This window comes from Ovis aries, chromosome X (genome assembly GCF_016772045.2).
Source record: "Ovis aries strain OAR_USU_Benz2616 breed Rambouillet chromosome X, ARS-UI_Ramb_v3.0, whole genome shotgun sequence".
Lineage (NCBI taxonomy): Eukaryota > Metazoa > Chordata > Mammalia > Artiodactyla > Bovidae > Ovis > Ovis aries.
The window spans coordinates 76,005,347-76,032,904 of NC_056080.1; the positions used below are offsets into that span (position 1 = coordinate 76,005,347).

A 27,558-nucleotide genomic window follows, 5' to 3' on the forward strand; every position below is an offset into this window, starting at 1 on the left:
ACAGAGGATGAGATGGCATCTCCAACTCTATGCACATGAGTTTGGGTGAACTCAAGGAGTTGGTAATGGACAGGGAGGCCTGATGTGCTGCGATTCATGGGGTTGCAAAGAGTCGGACACGACTGAGTGACTGAGCTGAACTGAACTGAATAACAAGTGATGTTGAGAATTTCTTCATCTGTTTGTTAGCCATCTGTATGTCGTCTTTGGAGAAATGTCTGTTTAAGTCTTTTGCCCACTTCTTGGTTGTGTTGTTTGTTTTTCTGGTATTGATTTGTATGAACTGCTTGAATATTTTGGAAATTAATCCTTTGTCAGTTGTTTCATTTGCTCTTATTTACTCCCATTCTGATCTTTTCACTTTGTTTGTAGTTTCCTTTGCTGTGCAAAAAATTTTTACTTTAATTGAGTTCAGTTCAGTCACTCAGTCGTGTCTCACTCTGCAACCCCATGGACTGCAGCACACCAGGCTATCCATCACCACCTCCCAGGGATTACTCAAACTCATGTCCATTGAGTTGGTGATGCCATCCAACCATCTCATCCTCTGTCATCACCTTCTCCTTCTGACTTCAATCTTTCCCAGCATCAGGGTCTTTTCAAATGAGTCAGTTCTTTGCATCAAGTGGCCAAAGTATTGAAGTTTCAGCTTCATCAGTCCTTCCAATGAATATTGAGGACTGATTTCCTTTAGGATGGACTGGTTGGATGTCCTTGCAGTCCAAGGGACTCGCAAGTGTTTTCTCCATCACCACAGTTGAAAAGCATCAATTTTTTTGCACTCAATTTTCTTTATAATCCAACTATCTCATCCATACATAACTACTGGAAAAAGCATAGCTTTGAATAGATGGACCTTTCTCGGCATAGTAATGTCTCTGCTTTTTAATTTAATTAGGTCCAACTTATTATTTTTTTTATTTGCCTTCCTTATTATAGGAGATGGGTCATAAAGGATCTTGCTGTGATTTATGTCATACAGTGTTCTGCCTATGCTCACTTCTAAGAATTTTATAGTTTCTGGTCTTACATTTAGATCTTTAATCCACTTAGAGTTTATGTTTGTATATAGTGTTAGGAAGTGTTATAATTTCATTCTTTTGCACAAAGTTATCCAGTTCTTCCAGCACCACTTATCAAAGAGACTACTTTTTCTGATTTTTTTTTTTTTTTGTCTCCTTTGTCTAAGATAAGGTGCCTATATGCCTGTAGGTTTATCTCTGGACTTTCTTGTTCCACTGGCCTATACCTCTGTTTTTCTGCCAGTAACATACTGCCTTGGTGACTGTAGCTTTGTAGTATGGTCAGGAATCATGTACGTTGATTCTTCCAGCTCCATTATTTCTCAAGACTGTGTTGGCTCTTCAGGGTGTTTTCTGTTTATGTACGAATTGTGAAAACTTTTGTTCTACTTCTGTGAAAAATACAATTGGTAATTTGATAGAGATTGCATTCAATCTGTAGATTGCTTTTGGTACTACAGTCATTTTCACAGGATTGACTCTTCTAACTAAGGAGCATGGAATATCCCTCCATCTGTTTATGTTGTCTTTGATTTATTTCATCAATGTTTCTTACAGTTTTCTGTATATAGCTTTCTTGTCTCCTTAGGGAGGTTTAAAGTGAAGTGAAGTGAAGTCACTCAGTCGTGTCTGACTCTTTCCGACCTCATGGACTGTAGCCTACCGGACTCCTTCATCCATGGGATTTTCCAGGCAAGAATACTGGAGTGGGTTGCCATTTCCTTCTCCAGGGGAACTTCCCGACCCAGGGATTGAACACTGGTCTCCCGCACTGTTGGCAGACGCTTTACTGTCTGAGCCACAATTCCTAGATATTTTATTCTTTTTGTTTTGGTAATAAATTGGATTGATTCCTTAATTTCTCTTTCTGATTTTTCACTGTTATTATATAAGAATGCAAGTGATTTATATGTATTGAGTTTGTATCCTGTGACTTTACTAAGTTCACTAATTAGTTCTAGTAATTTTCTGATAGTACCTTTAGGGTTTTCTATGTATAGTTTGATGCCATCTGCAAATAGTGAGAGTTTTACTTCTTCCTTTCTAATCTAGATTCATTTTATTTATTTCTCTTCTATGATTGCTATAGCTAGGTAGGACTCCCAAAACTATGTTGAATAATAGTGATGAGAGTAGGCACCTTTGTCTTGCTCCTGGCCTTAGAGAGAATACTTGCAGCTTCTCACCATTGAGAATAATGTTTGTTGTGTGTTTTTTGCATGTGGCCTTTACTATGATAAGGTAGTTTCCTTCTATGCCCACTTGTTGAAGTGCTTTTATCATAAATGGGTGTTGTATTTTGTCAATAAGTTTTTTGCATTTATTGAAATTATCATATTGTTTTTTTATTTTCAATTTGTTAATATGGTGTATGACATTGATTGGTTTATATTTATTCAATAATCATTGCATCCCTAGGATAAACTGTCTTGATAATGGCATATAAGCTTTTTAATGTGGTATTGAATTCTTTTTGCTAGAATTTTGTTGAAAATTTTTGTATCTATGTTCATCAGTGATATTGGCCTGTAACTTTCTTTTTTGTGATGCATTTGTCTGGCTTTGGTATCAGGGTGTTTGTGGCCTTGTAGAATTAGTCTGAAAGTATTCCTTTCTCTCCAATTTTTTGGAAGATTTTCAGAAGGATAGGCATTAGTACTTCTCCAAATGTTTGATAGAATTTACCTGTGAAGCCACAGGTAAAAAATTTCTGGGCTTTTGTTTTTTAGGAGCCTTTTGATCACAGTTTCAATTTCAATGTTTGTAATTGGCTTGTTCGTAATTTCTATTTCTTCCTGGTTCAGTCTTGGAAGGTTGAACTTTTCTAACAATCTGTCCATTTACTCTAGGTTGTCCTTTTTATTAGCATACGTTGCTCATAATAGTCTGTTATTATCATTCGTATTTCTGCATTGTCTGTTGTAACCTCACCTTTTTCATTCCTAATTTCATTGATTTGATTTTCTCCCTATTTTATTGATGAATCTGGATAATGGTTTGTCAATTTTGTTTATCTTCTCAAAGGACCAGCTTTTAGTTTTATTAATTTTACTATTGTTTCCTTCTTTTTCATTTATTTCTGCTCTGATCTTTATGGTTTCTTTCCTTCTACTAACCTTTTTTTTTTTTTCTTTTTACAGCTGCTTCAGGTGTAGAGTTAGGTTGTCTGTTCAATGTTCTTTTGTTTCCTGAGGTAGGATTGTATTGCTATAAACTTCCCTCTTAGAACTGGTTTTGCTGCATCCCATAGATTTTGGGTCATTGTGTTTTTGTTGCCTTTGTGTCTGGGAATGTTTTGATTTCCCTTCTTATTTCTTCAGTAACCTCTTCATTATTTAGAAATGTATTGTTTAATCTCCATGTGTTTGTGTTTTTTTGCAGGGTTTTTTTTTTTTTCTGTAATTGATATCTGGTCCCATAGCATTGTCGTCAGAGAAGATGCTTAATATGATTTCAATTTTCTTAAATTTACTGAGGCTTGATTTGTGGCCCAAGATGTGGTCTATCCTGGAGAATGTTCTGTGTGCACTTGAGAAGAAAGTATATTGTTCTACATTTGGATGGAAATTCCTTAAGATATCAAATAGGTCCATTTGGTCTAATGTTTCATTTAAGGTTTGTATTTGCTTATTGTTTTCTGTTTTAATGTTCTGACCATTGGTATAAGTGGGGTGTTGAATTCTCCTTCTATTATTTTGTTACTGTCGATTTTATCTTCTATGTCTGTTAGTGTTTGCCTTATATATTGAGGTGCACGTATATTGGGTGCATAAATATTTATTTATTTATTTATTTTTTGGGGCAATATTAATTTTATTTTATTTTTTTTTATTTTTTTTGAACTTTCACCTTTTATTATTTTTTTTTATTTTAGTTTTTTATTTTTTAAATTTTAAAATCTTTAATTCTTACATGCATTCCCAAACATGAACCCCCCTCCCACCTCCCCTCCCCATAACATCTTTCTGGGTCATCCCCATGCACCAGCCCCAAGCATGCTGCATCCTGCGTCAGACATAGACTGGCGATTCAATTCACATGATAGTATACATGTTAGAATGTCATTCTCCCAAATCATCCCACCCTCTCCCTCTCCCTCTGAGTCCAAAAGTCCGTTATGCACATCTGTGTCTCTTTCCCTGTCTTGCATACAGGGTCGTCATTGCCATCTTCCTAAATTCCATATATATGTGTTAGTATACTGTATTGGTGTTTTTCTTTCTGGCTTACTTCACTCTGTATAATCGGCTCCAGTTTCATCCATCTCATCAGAACTGATTCAAATGAATTCTTTTTAACTGCTGAGTAATACTCCATTGTGTATATGTACCACAGCTTTCTTATCCATTCATCTGCTGATGGACATCTAGGTTGTTTCCATGTCCTGGCTATTATTGGGTGCATAAATATTTAAAATTGTTTTGTTTTCTTGAATTTATCCTTTGATCATTATGTATCATCATTCTTTATCTCTTGTAATACTCTTTATTTTAAAGTCTATTTTTTCTGAAATGAGTATTGCCACTCTAGCTTTCTTTGGATTTCTATTTGCATAGCATATCCTTTTCCATCCTTTCACTTTCAAACTGTATGTGTCTCTAGGTCTGAAGTGGGTCTCTTGTAGGCAGAATATATATGGGTCTTGATTTTGTATTCACTTAACCAGTCTGTATGTTTTGGTTGGAGCATGTAAACTGATGTCAGTTTACATTTAAAGCAATTACTGATGTATATGTTTCTATTGGCATTTTCTTAATTGTTTTGGATTTGTTTTTGTAGGTCTTTCCTTTCACTTGTGTTTGCTGCTTTTATAACTTCGTTTAGTATTTGTTGTAAAGCTGGTTTGATGGTGCTAAATTCTCTTATCTTTTGATTATCTGTAACACTTTGATTTCTCTGTCAATTTGGAATGAGATCCTTCCTTGGTAGAGTAATCTTGGTTATAGATTTTTTTTTTCCTTTCAGTACTTTAAATATATTGTATTCTCTCCTAGTCTGCAAGATTTCTGATGAAAGGGCTGCTGTCAGTCATATGGATTTTCCCTTGTATTTTACTTGTTGCTTTTCTCTTGCTGCTTTTAATATTCTTTGTTTGTATTTAATTTCTGTTAGCTTGATTAGTATGTATCTCAACATGTTGCTCCTTCAATTTATCCTGTATGGGACTCTCTTTGCTTTTTGGTCTTGATTGACTGTTTCTTTTCCCATGTTGGGGAAATTTTCAAGTATAGTTTCTTCAAACCATTTCTCAGTGCCTTTATTTTTCTCTTCTTCCTCTTGATCCCTATAACTCAAATGTTGGTGTGTTTAATATTATTGCAGATATCTACGAGGCTATACACATTTCTTTTCATTCTTTCTCTTTTATTCTGCTCTTCAGCAGTTATTTCCACCATTCTATCTTCCAGTTCACTTATATGTTCTTCGGTTATTGTACTATTGGTTCTTTCTAAAGTATTTTTGATTTTAGTAATTGTGTTATTCATCTTTGTTTATTCTTTATTTCTTCTATGTCCTTGTTAATTTTATTAATTGTTTCTTGTATTTTCTCCCTTCTGTTGTCAATTGTTTCTTGTATTTTCTCCATTCTGTTGTCAAGGCTTTGAAACGTCTTTACTATCATTATTCTTAATTCTTTTTCAAGTAGTTTGCTTATTTCCTCTTCACTTACTTGACTTCGTTCTTTCATTTTTTACATATCTCTCTATCTTTTCATTATTTTTCCCTAACTTACTCCTTTTGAGGTCTCCTTTTCCCAACTTTCAGTGTTGATTCCATATTCCTTTTGGTTTTTGCCCTCATTTAGAAAGGTTGATTCAGTGGTTTGTGTTAACTTCTTGTTAGGGGTGACTTGTGCCTGTGTTCCAGTGGGAGGAGGTGAGGTTTTTTTTTTTTTTCCCTCTGATAGTCAGGGCTATGTGACGTAGTATATTTTGGAATGTCTGTGGGAATCCTTTCTGCTAATTATTTGTGTGTGTGTGTGTGTGTGTGTGTGTGTGTGTGTGTGTGTGTGTGTGTATTTCTCTTGCTTTTTTTTTTTGGGGGGGGGGGGGGTAAAGTGTCCTGCAGTGGATGTCATTGGCAGTTGAGTGATATCAGGCTTTGTATACAGATGTAGGCCTTCATGGAAGTTCTCAGAAATTGATATCCACTGGAGTTAATAGTTCTCTGGCAATCTTGAATCCTGGACTCAACGCTCCCATATCAATGATTCAAACCTGATCTTTGGATGGGGAACTGAGACTCCATACATCATTTGTTATGGGGTTAATGTGATTCATGGGGTCACAAAGAGTCGGACACAACAGAGTGACTGAACTGAACTAAAATGGTTTAAAAGCAAACACATCAAGAGAAAAAAGCAAAATATATCATGAAATAAAAGACAAACCCAGATAAATGCTAAATACAAGATCAGGCAGGTAATTACAAAAATGATGGGACATATACACAACCCTACACAGTCACAAATATAACCAAAGTATTCCAAAGCATAGTTAACTAATACTCAATCCAGAAAACTGAGCTCAAGTAGAGTGCCAGCTGGGGACTATATAAAGAAAATAAAGAAAACATAACAATGTAACATACATGGTGGAATAAAGTAAGCATGAGGATTAAAAAAAAACAGAGAAGGGAGAGAAAAGAGAAAGAAAGAGGTGGAAGAAAAGGTAAACAGAAAAAGAAAAGCAAAGATAAATAGACTATTGAAAAATATTTGTATATATTAAGGAATAGCTATAGCAGGGAAAGAACAATAAGAAAAACATCAGAAGAGCAGAAAACCAAAATTTTAAAAAAAATGACAAAGTAACCAACAAACATTAAAAAAAATTTAGCAAGAAAAAAATGAGGAACAATCCACCGCCCCACAAAAGTCTAATATAAACTATATTGGGGAAATAAACAATATGATTCAAAAGAACAAGGAAAAAAATTCTGAAGGTCATATTTCTTCTTAGTTGTGGAGTCTGCCTCTGTGGATAGGGTCTGATTAGTGTCCTGTGACTGTTTCCTGGTTGAAGGGATTTGTTCCTGTGTTCTCGCTGATGGAGCTGGATCTTGTCTCTCTGAAAGGCAGTACAGTGTCCAGTAGTAAGTTTTGGATTGTCTGTGGGCTCAGCCATGAAATGAAAAGATGCTTGCTCCTTGGAAGAAAAGCTATGACTAACTTAGTGTATTAAAATGAAGAGAAATTACTTTGCCAACAAAGATCTGTATAGTCAAAGCTATGGGTTTTACAATGGTCATGTATGGATGTGAGATTTGGACCATTAAGAAAGCTGAGCATCAAAGAATTGAGGCTTTTGAACTGTGGTGTTAGAGGAGACTCTTGAGAGTTCCTTGGAGTGAAAGGAGATCAAACCAGTCTAATCCTAAAGCAAATCAGTCCTGAATACTCATTGGAAGAACTAATGCTGAAGCTGAAGTTCCAATAATTTGGCCACCTGGAGCAAAGAGATGACTCATTTTTAAAAGACCCTGATGGTGGGAAAGATTAAAGGCAGGAGGAGAATGGGATGACAGAGGATGAGGTGGTTGGATGGCATCACTGACTGAATGGACATGAGTTTGAGAAAACTCCAGGAGATAGTGAGTGGCAGGGAAGCCATCCAGGACTGACTGTGTGACTGAACAGTAACAACAATGGGTTCCGTATGACTTTGGGCATCCCTCTGTTTTGGCAGTGTTAGATACATCTATTTTCCCAGTCGCATTAAAGTGGCCCTCTCAGCACATCTTCACTGCTGCCAGCCCCCTACTTTTCCCTGGAACCTTTGCAGGAGCTTCAGTCCCCTGGTCCTTCCCTGTGCTGCAGGGCAAAGCTTGCTAGGTGGAGGCTTCTGTGGTGCTTCTCTTAACTCCCTGACCCTGCCCTCTCCTTCATGGAGACTCATGTTCACTTCTCTTGGCATCCCAGGCCTACCCTCTACACCATGGAGGCTTGTGTGTGCTTCTCTTGGAACTCTAGGCCTGCTCTCTTCACCTTGGAGGCTTGTGTGCACTTCTCTTGGCATCCCAGACCCTACTTATTTTTAACTAGAATCATGTTTTTAAGGTTCATCTATTTTATAGCATATCTTACAATTTCATTCCTTTTATGGCTAATACTTCATTATAGATATACCACATTTTGTTTATTATTTCTTCTGTTTGTAGACATTTGGGTTGTATCCCCCTTTTTGCTACTGGTGATAATACTCCAGTGAACATTTACATACATGTATCTGAATGCTTATTTTTAATTTTTTTTTTGGGGGGAAGATACCTAAGGTGTGGACTTTCTCTGTCATGTGAGACTACCAAACTGTTTTTCATTGTATCTGTATAATTTTACATTCCCATCAGCAATGTACAATGATTCCAGTTTTTCTACATCCTTTTTAGCTATTGATGCTTTCCATTTTATTACAGCTAACCTAGAATGTATAAATTGGCAAGTCAAGGTAGCTTTGATTTTCAGTTTTTTTGACTTTATTGACAATTTTTATATATTCTTTGGAGAAATGTCTGCTCATATTCTTTACACATTTTAAAATTATGTTGTTTGTCTTTTTGTTGCTGAGTTGCATATATTCTTTATATATTCTTGATGCTAAATCCTTATCAGATATATGAATTGAAAATATCCTCTCCAGTTCTGTAGTCTTTCAGTTTTTGATAATATTTTTTGATTCACATTCATTTTGATGAAGTCCACCTTATGTATTTTTCTTTTTCTTTTCTTTCTCATGCATTTGGCATCCAAGAATCCAGTACCAAATTCAACTTGTGAAAGTTTACCCCATGTTATCTTCTAAGGATTTAATGTTTTTAGCTGTTATATTTACGTTATTGAGTCACTTTGATTTAATGTTTGTATATTGTGTAAGGTAGCTGGGCTGTGCTTAGTTACTCAGTCATATCTGACTCTGCACTTCTCTGTCCATGGGGATTCTCTAGGCAAGAATGCTAGAGTCAGTTGCCATGTCCCCCTCCGGGGAATGTTCCCAACCCAGGGATCGAACATAGGTCTCCTGCATTGCAGGTGGATTCTTTACCATCTGAGCCACCAGGGAAGCCCAAGAATACTGGAGACAGTAGCCTATTCCTTCTCCAGGGAATCTTTCTGACCCAGGAATTGAACTGGGGTCTCCTGCATTGCAGACAATTTCATTACCAGCTGAGATACCAGGGAAGACCCATGTAAGGTAGGGATACAACTTAATTCTTTGGAACCATTTCTTGGAAACAACAACAACAACAACTCTCCTTTCCTGATGAACTTGGCACTGTTTTTGGAAACCAACTGATCATAGATTTATGTATTTACTTCTAGACTGTCAACTCTATTCCATTGGCCTACATCTATCTATATGCCAGTAGCCTGCTAGTTTGATTACCACAATAGTTTAAGTTTTGAAATAAAGAAGTGCAAATTTTTCAGTTCATTCTTCTTTTTCAAGATTTTCTTGGTTATTATTGTGCCCTTGTAATTTTATATATGTCTAAGGATCTCTTTTTCCACTTCCTCAAAATAGGTATTTGGAATTTTGATAGAGTTTACATTTAATATGTAGATCACTTTGAGCTGCATTGGCATCTTAGTGTTATGTCTTCCAATCTGTGAACATGGATAAAAGACAAAGAAGGACATTGCAAATTAATAAAGGGATCAATCAACCAGGAAAATATAATACCTGTAATATATATAACCCAACATAAAAACACTAAAATATACAAAGAAATATTAACAGACCTAAAAGGAGAAATTAACAGGAACACAAGAGTTGTAGGAGACATTGACATCCCACTTACATCAATGAATGCATCATCCAGACAGAAATCAATAAGGAAACATAATCCGTAAACAACACATTAGGGCAAATGAACTTGATGGATATATACAAAACACTCCATGTAAAAGCAATAGAATACCCATTCTTCTCAAGTACACATGGAACATTCTAAGGGATAGGTAACACATTAGCCTTTAAAACAAATCTCAATAAACTCAGGAAGGTTGAAAACACTAGGCATCTTTTCTGATCATAGTGATATGAAATTAAAAATCAATTACAAGAGGAAACTGGAAAAAATAACTGAAAATGAAGACAAAACAACATGCTATTGAACAACCAGTGGATCAATGAAGAAATTAAAAGAGAAATTAAAAAATACATAGAAACAAATAAAAGCAAAAATATTATATTCAAAAATCTATGGTATGCAGCAAAAGCAGGTCTACATAAGAGATTCATCCACCTCAGTTCAACAAACTCAAAATTCAGAACTAAGTAAGTCAGAAAGAGAAAAATAAATATCACATATTAATTCATGTCTGTGGATCTAGAAAAATGGTCCCAGAAAACCTATTTGCAGGGCAGGAATAGAGACACAAATGTAAAGAATAAACATGCAGAAACAGCAAGGAAAGGAGAGGGTGGGATGAATGGAGAGAGTAGTGTTGAAATATCTACATTACAATGTGTAATATATATAGGTAGTGAAAAGTTTCTATATAATACAGGGAGCTCAGCCTTGTGCTCTGTGATGACCTAGAGGTGTGAGATGGAGGTTCAAGAAGGAGTGTATATATGTATACTTATGACTGATTCACATTGTTTTACAGCAGAAACCAACACAGCACTGTAAATTAATGATCTTCTAATTAAAAGTTGTTTCTTTTTAAGGCAAATCTAAGAAGGAAGTTCATAGCAATATAATCCTACCCCAAGGAACTAGAAAAATCTCAAATAAATAATCTAACCTTACACCTAAAGAGACTTAAAAAAGGAAAACAAATAAAGCCATAAGTTAGTAGAAGTAAGGAAATAATAAACATCAAAAAGGGAACCTATCAGCATGGATGATTTTCTATTTACTGAGGTCTTTAATTTTTTCAACCATGTTTTGTACTTTTCAATTTAAAAATCTTTCACTTCTTTGATTAAATTTGTATGCAAGCAGCTCCTGCAGCTCAATTCCAGAAAAATAAACGACCCAATAAAAAAATGGGCCAAAGAACTAAACAGAAATTTTCCAAAGACATACAGATAGCTAACAAACACATGAAAAGATGTTCAACATCACTCATTATCAGAGAAATGCAAATCAAAACTACACTGAGGCACCATCTCACACCAGTCAGATTGGCTGCTATCATAAAGTCTACAAACAATAAATGCTGAAGAGGTGCAGAGAAAAGGGAACCCTCTTATACTGTTGGTGGGAAGGCAAACTTGTCCAGCCACTATGGAGAACAGTATGGGAATCCTTAAAAATGAAATAGAACTGCCATATGACCCAGCAATCCCAATGCTTGGCATATACACCGAGGAAACCAGAATTGAAAGAGACACGTGTACCCCAATGTTCATTGCAGCATTGTTTACAATAGCTAGGACAAAACCTAAATGTCCATCAGCAGACGAATGGAAAAAAAGCTGTGGTACATATACACAATGCAATATTACTCAGCTGTTAAAAAGAATGCATTTGAATCAGTTCTAATGAGGTGGATGAGACAGGAGCCTATTATCTAGAGTGAAGTAAGTCAGAAAGAAAAACACCAATACAGTATACTAACACATATATATGGAATTTAGAAAGATGGTAACGATGACCCTATATGTGAGACAGCAAAAGAGACATGGATGTAAAGAACAGTCTTTTGGCCTCTGGGAGAAGGCGAGCATGAGATGATTTGAGAGAATAGCATTGAAACATGTATATTACCATATGTGAAACAGATCACCAGCCCAGGTTCGATGCATGAGACAGGGTGCTCGGAGCTGGTGCACTGGGATGATACTGAGGGATGGGATAGGGAGGGAGATGAGAGAGGGTTTCAGGATGGGGAACACATGTATACCGATGGCTGATTCATGTCAATGTATGGCAAAAACCACTACAATATTGTAAAGTAGTTAGTCTCTGATTAAAATTAATTAATTAATTAAAAATGTGTAGAAATTTGGTTCTTTTAGATATTATTGCAATGTAATTTCTTAATTTCCTTTTCAAATTGTTCATTGCTGGTGAAATAAATCTGATTTTTGAATGTTGATCATGAATCCTGTAACTTTCCTTAATTTTTAAAATTTCATTATATAATTTTATTCTGGATTCTTTAGATTTTTTATATATTGGATCATGTAATCTGATGATTACTTTTTTCCTTTTTTCCAATGTGGATGACTTTTACTTCTTAAGTTTAACGGCTCTGGCTAAAACTTCTGGTCATTTTTAAATGGAACATTCAACATAGGTGAAAGAAGTAAGAATCTGAGTAGGTGAATGTAGGCATCTTTGTTATATTCTGGATCCTAAGACAACAAACTTCAGTCTTTTGCCATTATGTGTAATGTCAGCTGTGGATTTTTCATAAATGGCATTTCAGGTGGCCCAGTGGTAAAGAATCTGCCTGCCAATGCAGTAGTAGCAAAAGACTAGGGTTTGATCCTTGGGTCAGGAAGATCCTGTGGAGTAGGAAATGGCAAACCACTCCGGCATTCTTGCCTGGGAAATTTCATGGGCAGAGGAGCCTGGAGGGCTGTGTCACAATAAGTTGGGACATTACTGAGTGCACACAGACAGACATGATATTGAAGTTGTTCTCTGCTATTCCTAGTTTTCTGAATGCTTCAATCATGAAAGGGTGTAGGATTTAGTCAAATGCTCTGTCTAATTCAATTGTGATGATCTATAGTTTTCCCCTGCATCCTGTTAATGTGGTGTATTATCAATGCATTGATTGATTTGCTTATGTTGAATCCCATTTGTTCATGATTGTTGTTGTTCAGTCACTAAGTCATATCTGGATTCTTTGTGACTCCATGGATTGCAGCATGCTAAGCATCTCTGTCCTTCACTATCTCCAGAAGTTTGAAACTCATGTTTATTCATGATGCATATAATTCTACTATGCTTTCAGATTATGTTTGCTAGCATTTTGTTAAGGGTTTTTGCATCTGTATGACTTTTTTTTTTTCCTGCAGTTTTATTACTATGATATCTTTAGTCCTTGATATAAGGGTAATGCTGGCTCCATAGAATGAGTTGGGAGTGTTCCCTCCTTTTCAACTTTTTGAAAGTTTGAGAAAGATTGGTATTAATTCTTAAGTTTTATAGAATTAACCAGAGAAGCTATCTAAACCTTTGACTTTTCTTTGTTCAGAGGCTTTTGCCTACTGGTTCCAAATCTTCTCTAGTTATCATTCTTTTGATATTTCTATTTCTTTTTGAGTCAGTTTAGATAATTTTCATGTTTCTAAAAATTACTTGATCTTATTTAGGTTATTTTGTTTGTTCAGTTGATCTTTGAATTACAAGGTCCACTAATGCAGGTTTTTTTTTTATTTTTTAAATTTTAAAATCTTTAATTCTTACATGCATTCCCAAACATGAACCCCCCTCCCACCTCCCTCCCCATAACATCCTTCTGGGTCATCCCCATGCACCAGCCCCAAGCATGCTGCATCCTGCGTCAGACATAGACTGGCGATTCAATTCACATGATAGTATACATGTTAGAATGTCATTCTCCCAAATCATCCCACCCTCTCCCTCTCCCTCTGTGTCCAAAAGTCCGTTATACACATCTGTGTCTCTTTCCCTGTCTTGCATACAGGGTCGTCATTGCCATCTTCCTAAATTCCATATATATGTGTTAGTATACTGTATTGGTGTTTTTCTTTCTGGCTTACTTCACTCTGTATAATCGGCTCCAGTTTCATCCATCTCATCAGAACTGATTCAAATGAATTCTTTTAACGGCTGAGTAATACTCCATTGTGTATATGTACCACAGCTTTCTTATCCATTCATCTGCTGATGGACATCTAGGTTGTTTCCATGTCCTGGCTATTATAAACAGTGCTGCGATGAATATTGGGGTACATGTGTCTCTTTCAATTCTGGTTTCCTCGGTGTGTATGCCCAGAAGTGGGATTGCTGGGTCATAAGGTAGTTCTATTTGCAATTTTTTAAGGAATCTCCACACTGTTCTCCACTAGTACTAGAAACTATAAAACTCCTAGAGGAGAACATAGGCAAAACACTCTCAGACATAAATCATAGCAGGATCCTCTATGATCCACCTCCCAGAATGCTGGAAATAAAAGCAAAAATAAACAAATGGGATCTAATTAAAATTAAAAGCTTCTGCACAACAAAGGAAAATATAAGCAAGGTGAAAAGACAGCCATCTGAATGGGAGAAAATAATAGCAAATGAAGCAACTGACAAACAACTAATCTCAAAAATATACAAGCAACTTCTGCAGCTCAACTCCAGAAAAATAAACGACCCAATCAAAAAATGGGCCAAAGAACTAAATAGACATTTCTCCAAAGAAGACATACGGATGGCTAACAAACACATGAAAAGATGCTCAACATCACTCATTATTAGAGAAATGCAAATCAAAACCACAATGAGGTACCACTTCACACCAGTCAGAATGGCTGCGATCCAAAAATCTGCAAGCAATAAATGCTGGAGAGGGTGTGGAGAAAAGGGAACCCTCCTACACTGTTGGTGGGAATGCAAACTAGTAATGCAGGTTTTTTGTTTCAAGAAATAAATACTGCAGTTCTTTGAATCCGTGGATATGGAACTGCAGATGTAGAGGGTCAGCTGTAATATTATTCATGGATATTCAACTGTGTGGAGGGGCAGCAGCCCTAACCCCTGAATTGTTTATGGATTAATTATATATAATTGTTATTATCTCTTTTTTCAGTAAATTTGTATGCTGTCCTCACTTCTGTTTCTGATTTAGTTATCTTCTTTCATTCTTTATCAGCATAGCTAAATGTTTGTCAACTTTATTGATCCTTTCAAAGAATCAACTTTTAGTTTCATTTGTTCTCTATTGTTTTTTTATTCCCTATTCTACTTATGTCCACTCTAATTCTGATTATTTTCTTCTGGTAGCTTTATGTTTAGTTTGCTCTTCTTTTTCTAGTTCTTAAAGATGCTATGTCAGATTATTGATTTGTAATATATTTTCTTTTGTTATAGGTATTTATGGACATAATTATTACTCTGATCATTGTCTTCACTACATCACTTAAATTTTCATATGTAGTGTTTTTATTTGTCTCCAAATATTTTGTAGTTTCCCTTATGAGTCTTACTAGGATCTATTTCTTGTTTAAGAGTGTGTGGTTTAATTTCCATATATTTGTAAATTTTCTGGTTTTCTGTCTGTTGCTGATTACCATGTGCACCTGAGAAGACTGTGTACTTTGCTGTTGTTGGGTAGCATGTTCTTTATATGTCTATTAGGTCTAATTGGTTTATATTTTTCTTCAAGTGCTCTCATTCTTTATATATTTTGTGTGTAGATGCCTCATCCATTATTAAAAGTAGAATGTTGAAGTATCCGGCTATTATTGTTGAACTATCTCACCCTTCAATCTTGTCAGTGCTTTTTTTTCATTTATTTTGGGGATCTGTTGTTCAGTGTGTGTGTGTGTGTGTATGTGTGTATATATACATAATACTTATGTCTTCTTGGTGAATTCAGCATTTTATCAATATATAATATCCTTCTTTGCCTTTTATAACAGCTTTTGACCTAAAAGTTCTTTTCATGTATTCTACCAATCTCTGCCTTTTCACAATAATATTTAATCTATTTATATTTAAAGTAATTAATTATAAATAAGGGCTTACTTCTCCTATTTTGCTGCTTTTTTTGTATGTCCTAGAGATTTTCTATCATTTCCTTCATTATTAACTTCTTTTGTATTTACTTATGTTTTCTTTCCTTCTCACTTCATTTTATAGATATGAGATATTTACATTATGGTTATCATTTGAATTGTATATATCTTAAAGTTCAGTCAGTTCAGTCACTCAGTCATGTCCGATTCTTTGTGACCCCATGAATCACAGCACGCCAGGCCTCCCTGTCCATCATCAACTCCCAGAGTTTACCCAAACTCATGTCCATTGAGTCAGTGATGCCATCAAGCCATCTCATCCTCTGTCATCCCCTTCTCCTCCTGCCTTCAATCTTTCCCAGCATTAGGGTCTTTCTAAATGAGTCAGCTCTTCGCATTAGGTGGCCAAAGTATTGGATTTTCAGTTTTAGCATCATTCCTTCCAATGAACACCCAGGACTGATCTCTGTCAGAATGAACTGGTTGGATCTCCTTGCAGTCCAAGGGACTGTCAAATGTCTTCTCCAACACCACAGTTCAAAAGCATCAATTTTTTGGTGCTCAGCTTTCTTCACAGTCCAACTCTCACATCCAAGGTTAAGACAATCTAATTTGAATTAATACCAATTTAACTTCAATTGCATATGTCAACCACTTCTCCATTGCTTAGTTTCCCTTTTATGATATTGATACCACAAACATCTTTATTCGTTTCGTGTCCAGTAACTTAGGTTTCAAATAGATTTTATTATTGTATACATTTGTCTATATTCAAGCTTACTGATTATTTCTTCTACCTGGTCAAATCTGTTGTTAAACCACATTGATGAATTCTTCACTCAGTTATTTTGCATTTCAGCTCCAGAATTTCTTTCTTCCCTTTTATAATTTCTATTTTTTTAATATTCTTATTTTCTTGCATATATACTTTTTTCTGATTTCTTTTAGTTTTTGTCAATATTTTCTTTTAACTTTTTGCATGTATATAAGAAGATTGTTTGAAAGTCCTTAGTTAATAAGTTGAATGTTTGGGTTTTCTCAGGGATGGTTTCTATAAATTTATTTTATTCCTTTGAGTGTACAATACTTATCTGTTTCTTTGAAAGCTTTATTATTTGTTTTCAGGAAAGTGGACATTTGGGTGTCCTAATGTAGGTAATTTTGGAATCAGACTCTTCTTTACCAGGGTTTGCTATTTTTATTTTATTGCTTAAGTCTGTTGTTCTCTATTTGTATAGTGAATTTTTCAAATTATTTTTACTAGTGCTATATTCTTCCTATGTTGCCATTGAAGTATATATTCATGTAGCTTGTGTTCACCTAGTGTTTTGACAGACTTCCTGAACACTAAGAGCTAAAAATAGAACAACAAAAATCCACCTCTTCCCGATTCTTTGCAGATAGCTCTGTGCTGTGACTGTTCAACACACAGCTAGGTTTCCGCTAGAACAAGAGTACAACTCAAGGAGAAAACTTACATGTGTTCTCAGATTTTTTTTCAGAGAATCTGGCTTGTCCTGGGAATGCTTGTCACTTTCTAAATTCACCTGTGTACATGGGTAATTTGAAAGTGTTAGTTCCTAAAGAAACTTTACTCAGATTTTCCATCCACATTCTAGATGGACTATTGTATGTCTCAAAAGTAATCTTTTCCCCCAGGTGTTTGCAGTTTTTTTCTTCACATTTAAAATATTATTGAGCAATGCCTGCCACTTTTCCAGCCTGAATCAGTTCTAAGTTTTCAAATTGGAGATGAATAACTTCTATTAGTTCTTCAGGTAGACCCCATACAGTTTTAGAAGAGATATACAAAGTAGTTTACGATTAGAATCTGCTCTGTTCCCTCTGAAACTAGGAACCAGGATCTCATATTTGGAACACAGATTACTGTCTTTAGGTCTGCTGCTAAACTAAGGAAGCAGTGGGACAAATACATTAAAACTCACACATTTTTTTATAAGTTGAAAATTGCCTTTATATTTATTCAACATTTGTCGAGTTGTCTTAAACATTTAATTGCTTTCATAGTTCTGAAAATATTGGTTTTCACAATTTCTGCACATTTTAAATGCTTCTTTTGGAAGACAGAATCCTGAACCTGTCTGTTCTGACATTTTGCTTTGTATTGTTGTTGTTCAGTTGCTAAGATGTTTCTGACTCTTTACCACTCCATGAACTGTGCAGGCCTAACTCCTCTACCTCTGCTGTCTCCTGGAGTTTACTCAAATTAATGTCCATTTAGTCATTAATGCTATCTAACCATATCATCCTCTGCCACCCCCTTCTACTTTTGCCTTCAATCTTTCCCAGCATCAGGATTTTTTCCAGTGAATCAGCTCTTTGCATCAGGTGGCATATACCATAAAAGATATTTTCTGTTATTTAATATTTATTATTAAAAACATCCTTCTGGATCAGCTTTTCTGAATTGAAATGTCTAGGGTTTCATAAAACATTTAGTATGACAAGTAATGTAAGCCAAATTATTTATTGATAATAAATAGTGTATTCAATGTTTAATAGCACACATAGAGACTTCTATTTAGTATGGTAGCCTGAGCTAGTGCTGAACATATACCATTTTATCCATACACATAGAAATTCCAGATAAAATATATCAAAACTTATATATTGGAGCTCAAAATGAGGAAATAAATCATATATGCCATATACAAATAGTGAACTCAAAATGAGAATAGTAGAAATTATTTAAATGTGCAGTGGACCACGTGTATTAGATATATATCTTAGGCAGTTAGTACAGCATTTTAAATATAGGTATAGACAGATATATGGATTAATATAGGTTTTAGATATAGATCCTGTCCCAGGGATTGAACCCAGGTCTCCCACATGGGAGGCAGATGCTTTACCATCTGAACCACCAGGGAAGCCCATAGAGAGTTATAGAAAATATAAAACCTTTATTAGGGATCTAAAAAAGAAATCCCTATGTAAGTTGTCAAACCTCAAAATACTTCTGTGTTCATGTAATTAGCCTGAAAAATATTTTAACCATCATCCCATCCCTGGAAAGCAGCAGAGAAGCAGAGAAACTTTTGATCCCTTTTGGGACATTAGTGGGAAAATACTTACAAAAATTTATAAATCTAAGCATGTACCTTGTTCATATGTACTATCAAAACTATATCACTAGTGTGGTGGGAGAACAGAAACTTGAGAAATTAACACAAAACACATCCATAAACAGTAAATTGTGTTGCATCCTTGCAGAGACAAAAGTGAAGCCACTCTTTAAGGAAACTTTCAAAATGTAAGATTAGATTTAAGTTAGATTTGAAGATGCTGAAAAACTTTAGAAATCCACAACAGGGTGTTTTTGTAAGGTATGATCATGAAAGCAAAGATTCTTAATATCTCTTCCTTTCCTGTAGCTCCTTAATTTAAAGGTTGTTGTTCTCTTTCCACTGCTACAAAATTGGCATTTCATATTCCAATAGCTTTAAGGTCACTTTTTCCCCAGAAATAAAGTGAAGAATTATTTATTGCACATTTGAATATGAAACTAAGTGAATATGTTCATAATCTATTTTCATGGGCATACCTCAAATACCATTAATTGATATGTATACTTTGTTGTTGTTGTTGTTGTTCACTCACTAGATCCTGTCTTGACTCTTTGCGATCCTGTAGACTGCAGCATGCCAGGCTCCTCTGTCCACTATCTCCCAGAGGTTGCTCAGATTCGTGTCCATTATGTCAGTGATGCTATCTAAACATCTCGTCCTCTGCCATCCCCCTCTCCTTTTGCAGTCTCTTTCCCAGCATCAGGGTCTTTTCTAATGAGTCAGCTTTTTGCATCAGGTGGCCAAAGTATTGGAGCTTTAGCATCAGTACTTCTAATGAATATTCAGAGTTCATTTCATTTAGGATTGACTATTTTGCCCTCCTCTCAGTCCAAGGGACTCTAAAGACTCCACTCTAGCACGACAATTGACATTCCTTGGCACTCAGCCTCCTTTATGGTCCAAGTGTCACATTTATACATGACTTACTGGATAAACCTTAGCTCTGACTATAGAGACCTTTGTCAGCAAAGTGACGTCTCTGCTTTTTAATATGCTGAGTGTCATAGCTTTCCTTCCAAAGAGCAAGCATCTTTTAATCTCATTGCTGCAGTCTCTGCCTGTAGTGATTTTGGAGACCAAGAACTTAAAATATGTCACTGCTTCTACTTTTCCCAATTCTATTTGCCATGAAGTGATGGAACTGAATGCCATGATCAGTTTTTTTTTTATTTTTTTTAAAAAAATTAATATTGAGTTTAAAGCCAGCTTTTTCATTCTCCTCTTTCATCCTCATCAAGACACTGTGGTTTCTCCTTACTTTCTTCTATAAGACTGGTATCATCTACATATCTAAGGTTGTTGATATTTCTCCAGGCAACCTTGATTCCAGCGTGTGATTCATCCAGCTCAGTATTTCACATGATATACTCTTTATTTTTTTTTTTAATTTTTTTTTATTTTTTTAGTTTTTTATTTTTTTAATTTTAAAATCTTTAAATCTTACATGCATTCCCAAACATGAACCTCCCTCCCACCTCCCTCCCCATAACATCTTCTGGGTCATCCCCATGCACCAGCCCCAAGCATGCTGCATCCTGCGTCAGACATAGACTGGCGATTCAATTCACATGATAGTATACATGTTAGAATGTCATTCTCCCAAATCATCCCACCCTCTCCCTCTCCCTCTGAGTCCAAAAGTCCGTTATACACATCTGTGTCTCTTTCCCTGTCTTGTGTACAGGGTCATCATTGCCATCTTCCTAAATTCCATATATATGTGTTAGTATACTGTATTGGTGTTTTTCTTTCTGGCTTACTTCACTCTGTATAATCGGCTCCAGTTTCATCCATCTCATCAGAACTGATTCAAATGAATTCTTTTTAACGGCTGAGTAATATTCCATTGTGTATATGTACCACAGCTTTCTTATCCATTCATCTGCTGATGGACATCTAGGTTGTTTCCATGTCCTGGCTATTATAAACAGTGCTGCGATGAACATTGGGGTACATGTGTCTCTTTCAATTCTGGTTTCCTCGGTGTGTATGCCCAGCAGTGGGATTGCTGGGTCATAAGGTAGTTCTATTTGCAATTTTTAAGGAATCTCCACACTGTTTTCCATAGTGGCTGTACTAGTTTGCATTCCCACCAACAGTGTAGGAGGGTTCCCTTTTCTCCACACCCTCGCCAGCATTTATTGCTTGCAGATTTTTGGATCGCAGCCATTCTGACTGGTGTGAAGTGGTACCTCATTGTGGTTTTGATTTGCATTTCTCTAATAATGAGTGATGTTGAGCATCTTTTCATGTGTTTGTTAGCCATCCGTATGTCTTCTTTGGAGAAATGTCTATTTAGTTCTTTGGCCCATTTTTTGATTGGGTCGTTTATTTTTCTGGAGTTGAGCTGCAGAAGTTGCTTGTATATTTTTGAAATTAGTTGTTTGTCAGTTGCTTCATTTGCTATTATTTTCTCCCATTCCGAAGGCTGTCTTTTCACCTTGCTTATATTTTCCTTTGTTGTGCAGAAGCTTTTAATTTTAATTAGATCCCATTTGTTTATTTTTGCTTTTATTTCCAGAATTCTGGGAGGTGGATCATAGAGGATCCTGCTGTGATTTATGTCTGAGAGTGTTTTGCCTATGTTCTCCGCTAGGAGTTTTATAGTTTCTGGTCTTACATTTAGATCTTTAATCCATTTTGAGTTTATTTTTGTGTGTGGTGTTAGAAAGTGATCTAGTTTCATTCTTTTACAAGTGGTTGACCAGTTTTCCCAGCACCACTTGTTAAAGAGATACTCTTGATTCATGTTGAGGTTTGACAGAAAACAACAGAATTCTGTAAAGCAATTATCCTTCAATTAAAAATTAATTAATAAAATTTTTAAAAAGAAGTTAAATAAGTAGAGTAACAATATACAGCCTTGTCCTACTACTTTCCCAATTTTGAAACAGTCATTTGTTCCATGTCCGGTTTAGACTGTTACTTCTTGATCATATATATGATTCTCAGAAGACAGGTAAGGTGATCTGGTACTCCCATCTGTTTAAGTATTTTCCACAGTTTTTGTGATCCACACATTTAAAGGCTTTAGCATAGTCAATGAAGCAGATGTTTTTTCTGGAACTCCCTTGGTTTTTCCATGATCCAGCGAATGTTGATCTCTGGTTCCTTTGCCTCTTTGAAACCCTGCTTGTACAATTGGAAGTTCTCAGTTCATCACGGCTGAAGCCTAGCTTGAAGGATTTTGAGTAAGTGAAATGAAAACAGTTTATGAAATGAAACAGTATTTCAACACTCTTTGGCATTGCACATCTTTGGGGTTGAAATAAAAGATGACATTTTCTGATCCTGTGACCACTGCCAAGTTTTCCAAATTTGCAGACATATTGTGTGTAACACTTTAACAGAATCATCTTCTAGGATTTTAGTAGCTCAGCTGAAATTTCATCACCTCCACTAGCTTTGTTCCTAGCAATGTTTCCTAAGGTCCACTTGACTTCACACTCCAGGATGTCTGGCTCTAGGTAAATGACTTCCATATCGTGGTCATCTGGGTCACTAAGACCTTTTTTTGTACAGTTCTTCTGTGTATTCTTGCCACCTCTTCTTAATTTCTCCTGCTTCTGTTAGCCTCTTATTGCTTCTGTCCTTTATTTTGCCCATTCTTGCATAAAATGTTCCCTTGATATTTCCAATTTTCTTGAAGTGATCTTGTTTTACCATTCTATTGCTTTCCTCTATTTCTTTGCATTATTCACTTTGGAAGGCCTTATTATGTCTCCTTGCTATTCTCTGGAGTCTGCATTCAGTGGGGTATATCATTCCCTTTCTCCCTGGCATTTAACGTCTATTCTTTCTTCAACTATTTGTAAAGCCTCTTCAGATAAGCACTTTGCCATCTTCATTCTTACATTTCTTTCTCTTGGGGATGGTTGCTTCATGTACAGTGTTACAAACCTCCATCCATAGTTCTTCAGGCACTCTGTCTATCAGATCTAATTCCTTGCATCTATTGGTCACCATCACTGTATAATAATAAGGGATTTTATTATGTCATACCTGAATGGCCTAGTGGTTATCCCTACATTCTCTGATTTAAGCTTGGGTCTTGCAATAAGGAGCTCGTGATCTGAGCCACAGTCAGATCCAGGTCTTGTTTTTACTAACTATATAGTGCTTCTCCATCTGTATCAAAAATAGCTGCTGGGAAGCTAGAATGCTAAGTAGATACTTCAGAAACTGAACAGTCCTTGGAGTATAGAGGATTAAATCTAGAGAAAACCAGGATTAAAAGATGTGTTTTAATACTCACAGCCTTCAGTTAAGATCTCAGAAAGGTCTTAATCTACGATTAAGGACAATGCTCCAGAAGAAGTATCTTAATAAAGCCAAAAATCGACTTTCAGTAGGATCAAGGTGATTCAATTTAACTGTCTGCCCCAACAGTATTTAATATTCTTTAGAGGAAATAACATAATACAGACCCTCTGTGGTGTATTATCCACAAAATATAGTAAAAGTTACTAGACATGCAAAGATAAGAGAAAATGATTAATAAGCATGTAAAGTAATATATACCAAAAATTATCCAGATAATGGTGTTAGCAAAGAACATTTTCAAAAAAGTTGTGATAATTATGTTGACGTACCATGCACTGAATTTTTATGTTCCCCCAAATCCATATCTTGAAGTCCTAGCCCCTAATGTTGTGGTGTTTGCAAATGAGATCTTTGGAAAGTAATTTAGTTTACATGGGTTCATGAGGGCCCTGTGATGGGATTTGTGCCTTTTTGAGGGGAAGAGATCACAGTGCTTTCTCAGTCACTTTCTGTCTCTTCCATATGATGACAGAAAAAGAAAATACCATTTACAAACTAGGAAGAGGGTGCTCACCAAAAATAGAATTAATTAGCATCTTGATCATAAACTTCCCAGCCTCCTGAACTATGAAAAATGAATGCTTGTTTTTGAGCCCCCTAGTCTATAGAATTTGTTATAGTAGACCTAGGTGATGAATATATATATACATATATATATATATCTAATATATATTTATATATTATGTATATTATTATAATTTACATTATAATATAGTTATATTTATATTTAAATATATGTATATTATAATTTAATTATAATTTATTATAATTATATAATATATTATATTATATAATATATATATTTCTCTATTATATATGTATATATAATAGAGAAAAGCCTGGATAAAATGGATGAAAAGACAGATAATTCCAAAGTAATTTTAAATGTATAAAAATAGTTGTGCACTCTAGAACAATATTATATCACATCTGAAATTAAGAGCTATTTGGGTAGATAGATTCAACAAGCAGTATATGTGAATTTGAAGATAAGTCATATTAAGGCACTGGGAAAAAAAAGATTTAAAAAATGAAAGCATAGCATGTATGGCTTGCTGAAATGTTCCAACATGCATAGAATGGGTAATCCAAAAAGAAAGGATAGAGAGAATGGGACAGAAGCAATATATAAAAAAAATAATGGACAAGAATATTTTTTCAAGTGAGGTAAAATGCATAAATCAACACATTAAATAAGTTCAGGAAGGATATAAACAAAACTTCCTATACATACAACAAACTAAAATCATTTTGTTATTAAAATATCAAAGACAGGAAAAAAATTTAAAACTTTGAGTCAGAGAAAAAAGAAATCTTCAATGGAGTCACAGTAAAACTGATGGCTGAATTTTCAGCAGAAGCAATGGAAACCAACAGTAGGATAACAAGGCATTTCTTCTGAACTGAGATTATTCCAAGAAGATTGTCAGTGATGAAATTGAAAGACTTCTAGGCAAACCAGGATGGTTGGTCACTCTGTTCAGAAGATAATTTTGTGATATCTTTAAAGTAATGAGTAGGGAGAATTCCTGCCAACATGTATTTTTCATCATTTAAAGCAAAAATGAATGCATGTAAATATCCTATAAAAGTTAAGGCAAAATTAAGAGGTTTGAACAGAAACAAATGCTAAAAGCATTTGTCACAGGAGACTTCCACTACAATAAAGGGAGTTATTTTACCTGAAAGAAAATTATCTTAGAAAGAAGTATGAAAGAGAAGAAAGGAATGAAGGATTCCAGAAATGGTAAATATGTGGGTGAAATATAAATGAATATTACTTCTTTATACTAATAGCAATATTAATGTTTTATAAAGTGTATGACATAGATAAAAGTAAAAAAAAGTAAGAGCAATGTTGTAAACCTTTTGTAAAATTCTAGTAATTAAGAACTGGTGCAGTTACTAATTTAATGTAGATTGAAATAAGTTGGATACATAATCTGTAGTACAACAATTAAAGTTTTTGGTCTCTGGAAATATTTACAGACTTTTTTGGTAAATTTTCTTATTTTAATTGGACACTAATTGCTTTACAATATTGTGGTTGTTTTTGCCATACACTGACATGAATCAGCCACGGCTGTATATATGCCACCATGCTGAACCACCCCCCCCCCAATCCCATCCCTCAGGGTCGTCCCAGTACTCCAGCCCTGAGCAGCATGCCTCATGCATCGAACCTGGACTGGTGATCTATTTCACATATAATAATATACGTGTTTCAATGCTATTCTCTCAAATCATACCACCTTTGCCTTCTCCCACAGAGTCCAAAAGTCTGTTCTTTACATCTGTGTCTCCTTTGCTATTTCGCATATAGGGTCATCATTACCATCTTTCTAAATTCCATATATATATAATTAATATACTGTATTGCTGTTTATTCTTTCTGAATTACTTCACTCTGTGTAATAGTCTCCAGTTTCATCCACCTCATTAGAACTGATTCAAATGCATTCTTTTTAATAGCTGAGTAATATTTCCGCTGTGTATATGTACCACAGCTTTTTTATCCATTTGTCTGCTGATGGACATTTAGGCTACCTCCATGCCCTAGCTATTGTAAACACTGCTGCGATGAACATTGGGGTACCTGTTGGTCTCTTTCAATTCTGGTTTCATCAGTGTGTATGCCGAGCATAGGGATCGCTGGGTCTTATGGCAGTTCTATTTCCAGTTTTTTAAGGCGTCTCCACACTGTTCTCCATAGTGGCTGTAGTAGCTTGCATTCCCACCAAGAGGGTAAGAGGGTTCCCTTTATCCACACCCTTTCCAGCATTTATTGCTTGTAGACTTTTGGATAGCAGCCTTTTGGACTGGCATGAGATGGTACCTCAGTGTGGTTTTGATTTGCATTTCTCTGATAATGAATGATGTTGAGCATCTTTTCATGTGTTTGTTAGTCATCTGTATGTCTTCTTTGCAGAACTGTCTGTTTAGTTCTTTGGCCCATTTTTTGATTGGGTCATCTGTTTATTGGAATTGAGCTACAGGAGCTGCTTGTCTATTTTTGAGATTAATTCTTTGTCATTTGCTTCATTTGCTATTATTTTTTCCCATTCTGAAGTCTGCCGTTCACCTTTCTTATAGTTTCCTTCGTGGTGCAAAAGCTGTTAATTTTAATTAGGTCCCATTTGTTTATTTTTGCTTTTATTTCCATTACTCTGGGAGGTGGGTCATAGAGGATCCTGCTGTGATTTATGTCAGAGTGTTTTGCCTATGTTTTCCTCTAGGAGGTTTATAGTTTCTGGTCTTACAATTTGATCTTTAATCCATTTTGAGTTTATTTTTGTGTATGGTGTTACAAAGTGATCTAGTTTCATTCTTTTACATGTGGTCAACTTCCTTTCCCAGCACCACTTGTTAAAGAGATTGTCTTTTCTCCATTGTATATTCTTGCCTCCTTTGTCAAAGATAAGTTGTCCAGTGATGTGTGGATTTATCTCTGGGCTTTCTATTTTGTTCCATTGATCTATATTTCTGTCTTTGTGCAACTACCATACTGTATTAATGACTACAGCTTTGTAATATAGGCAGAAGTCAGGCAGGTTAATCCCTCCAGTTCTATTCTTCTTTCTCAAGACTGCTTTCGCTACTTGAAATTTTTTTGTATCCATACAAATTGTGAAATTATTGTTCTAGTTCTGTGAAAAATACTGTTGCTGGCTTGATAGGGATTGCATTGAATCTATAGATTGCTTTGCATAGTATATTTATTTTCACTATATTGATTCTTCTAATCCATGAACATGATATATTTCTCCATCTATTTGTGTCATCTTTGACTTCTTTCATCAGTGTTTTACTTTTCTTTATATAGTTTTTTTTTCCTTTAGGTAGATTTATTCCTAAGTATTTCATTCTTTTCATTGCAATGCTGAATGGAATTGTTTCCTTAATTTCTCTTTCTGTTTTCTCTTTGTTAGTGTATAGGAATGGAAGAGATTTCTGCGTGTTAATATTATATCCTGCAACTTTGCTATATTCATTGATTAGCTCTAGTAATTTTCTGATGGGGTCTTTGGAGTTTTCTATGTAGAGGATCATGTCATCTGTAAACAGTGAGAGTTTTACATCTTCTTTTCCAATCTTGATTCCTTTTAGGTCTTTTTCTTCTCTGATTGCTGTGGCTAAAACTTCCAAAACTATGTTGAATAGTAGTGGTAAGGGTGGGCCCTCTTGTCTTGTTCCTGATTCTAGGGGAAATGCTTTCAATTTGTCACCATTGAGGATAATGTTTGCTATGGGTTTATCATATATGGCTTTTTTAAAATGTAGAGTTATGTTCCTTTTATGCCTGTTTTCTGGAGGGTTTTTTTTTTATCATAAATGGATATTTAATTTTGTCAAAGGCTGTCTCTGAATCTGAGATACTCATGTGGTTTTTATCTTTCAATTTGTTAATTCTGGGTATCACTTTGATTGATTTGTGAGTTTTGAAGAATCCTTGCATCCCTGGGATAAAGC

General features: G+C 35.3%; 1 protein-coding gene across 1 annotated transcript in view; it reads left to right on the top strand.

The window, feature by feature from the left end:
* The first annotated feature begins 3,093 nt into the window (after positions 1 to 3,093).
* Positions 3,094 to 27,558, top strand: part of LOC121818338 (uncharacterized) — a 249,146-nt gene continuing 224,681 nt past the window's right edge. The window contains exon 1 of the mRNA XM_060407856.1: positions 3,094 to 3,638. Within this exon, the coding sequence (XP_060263839.1) occupies positions 3,462 to 3,638 (177 nt within the window). The 5' untranslated portion in view covers positions 3,094 to 3,461. The remainder of the gene's footprint in view (positions 3,639 to 27,558) is intronic.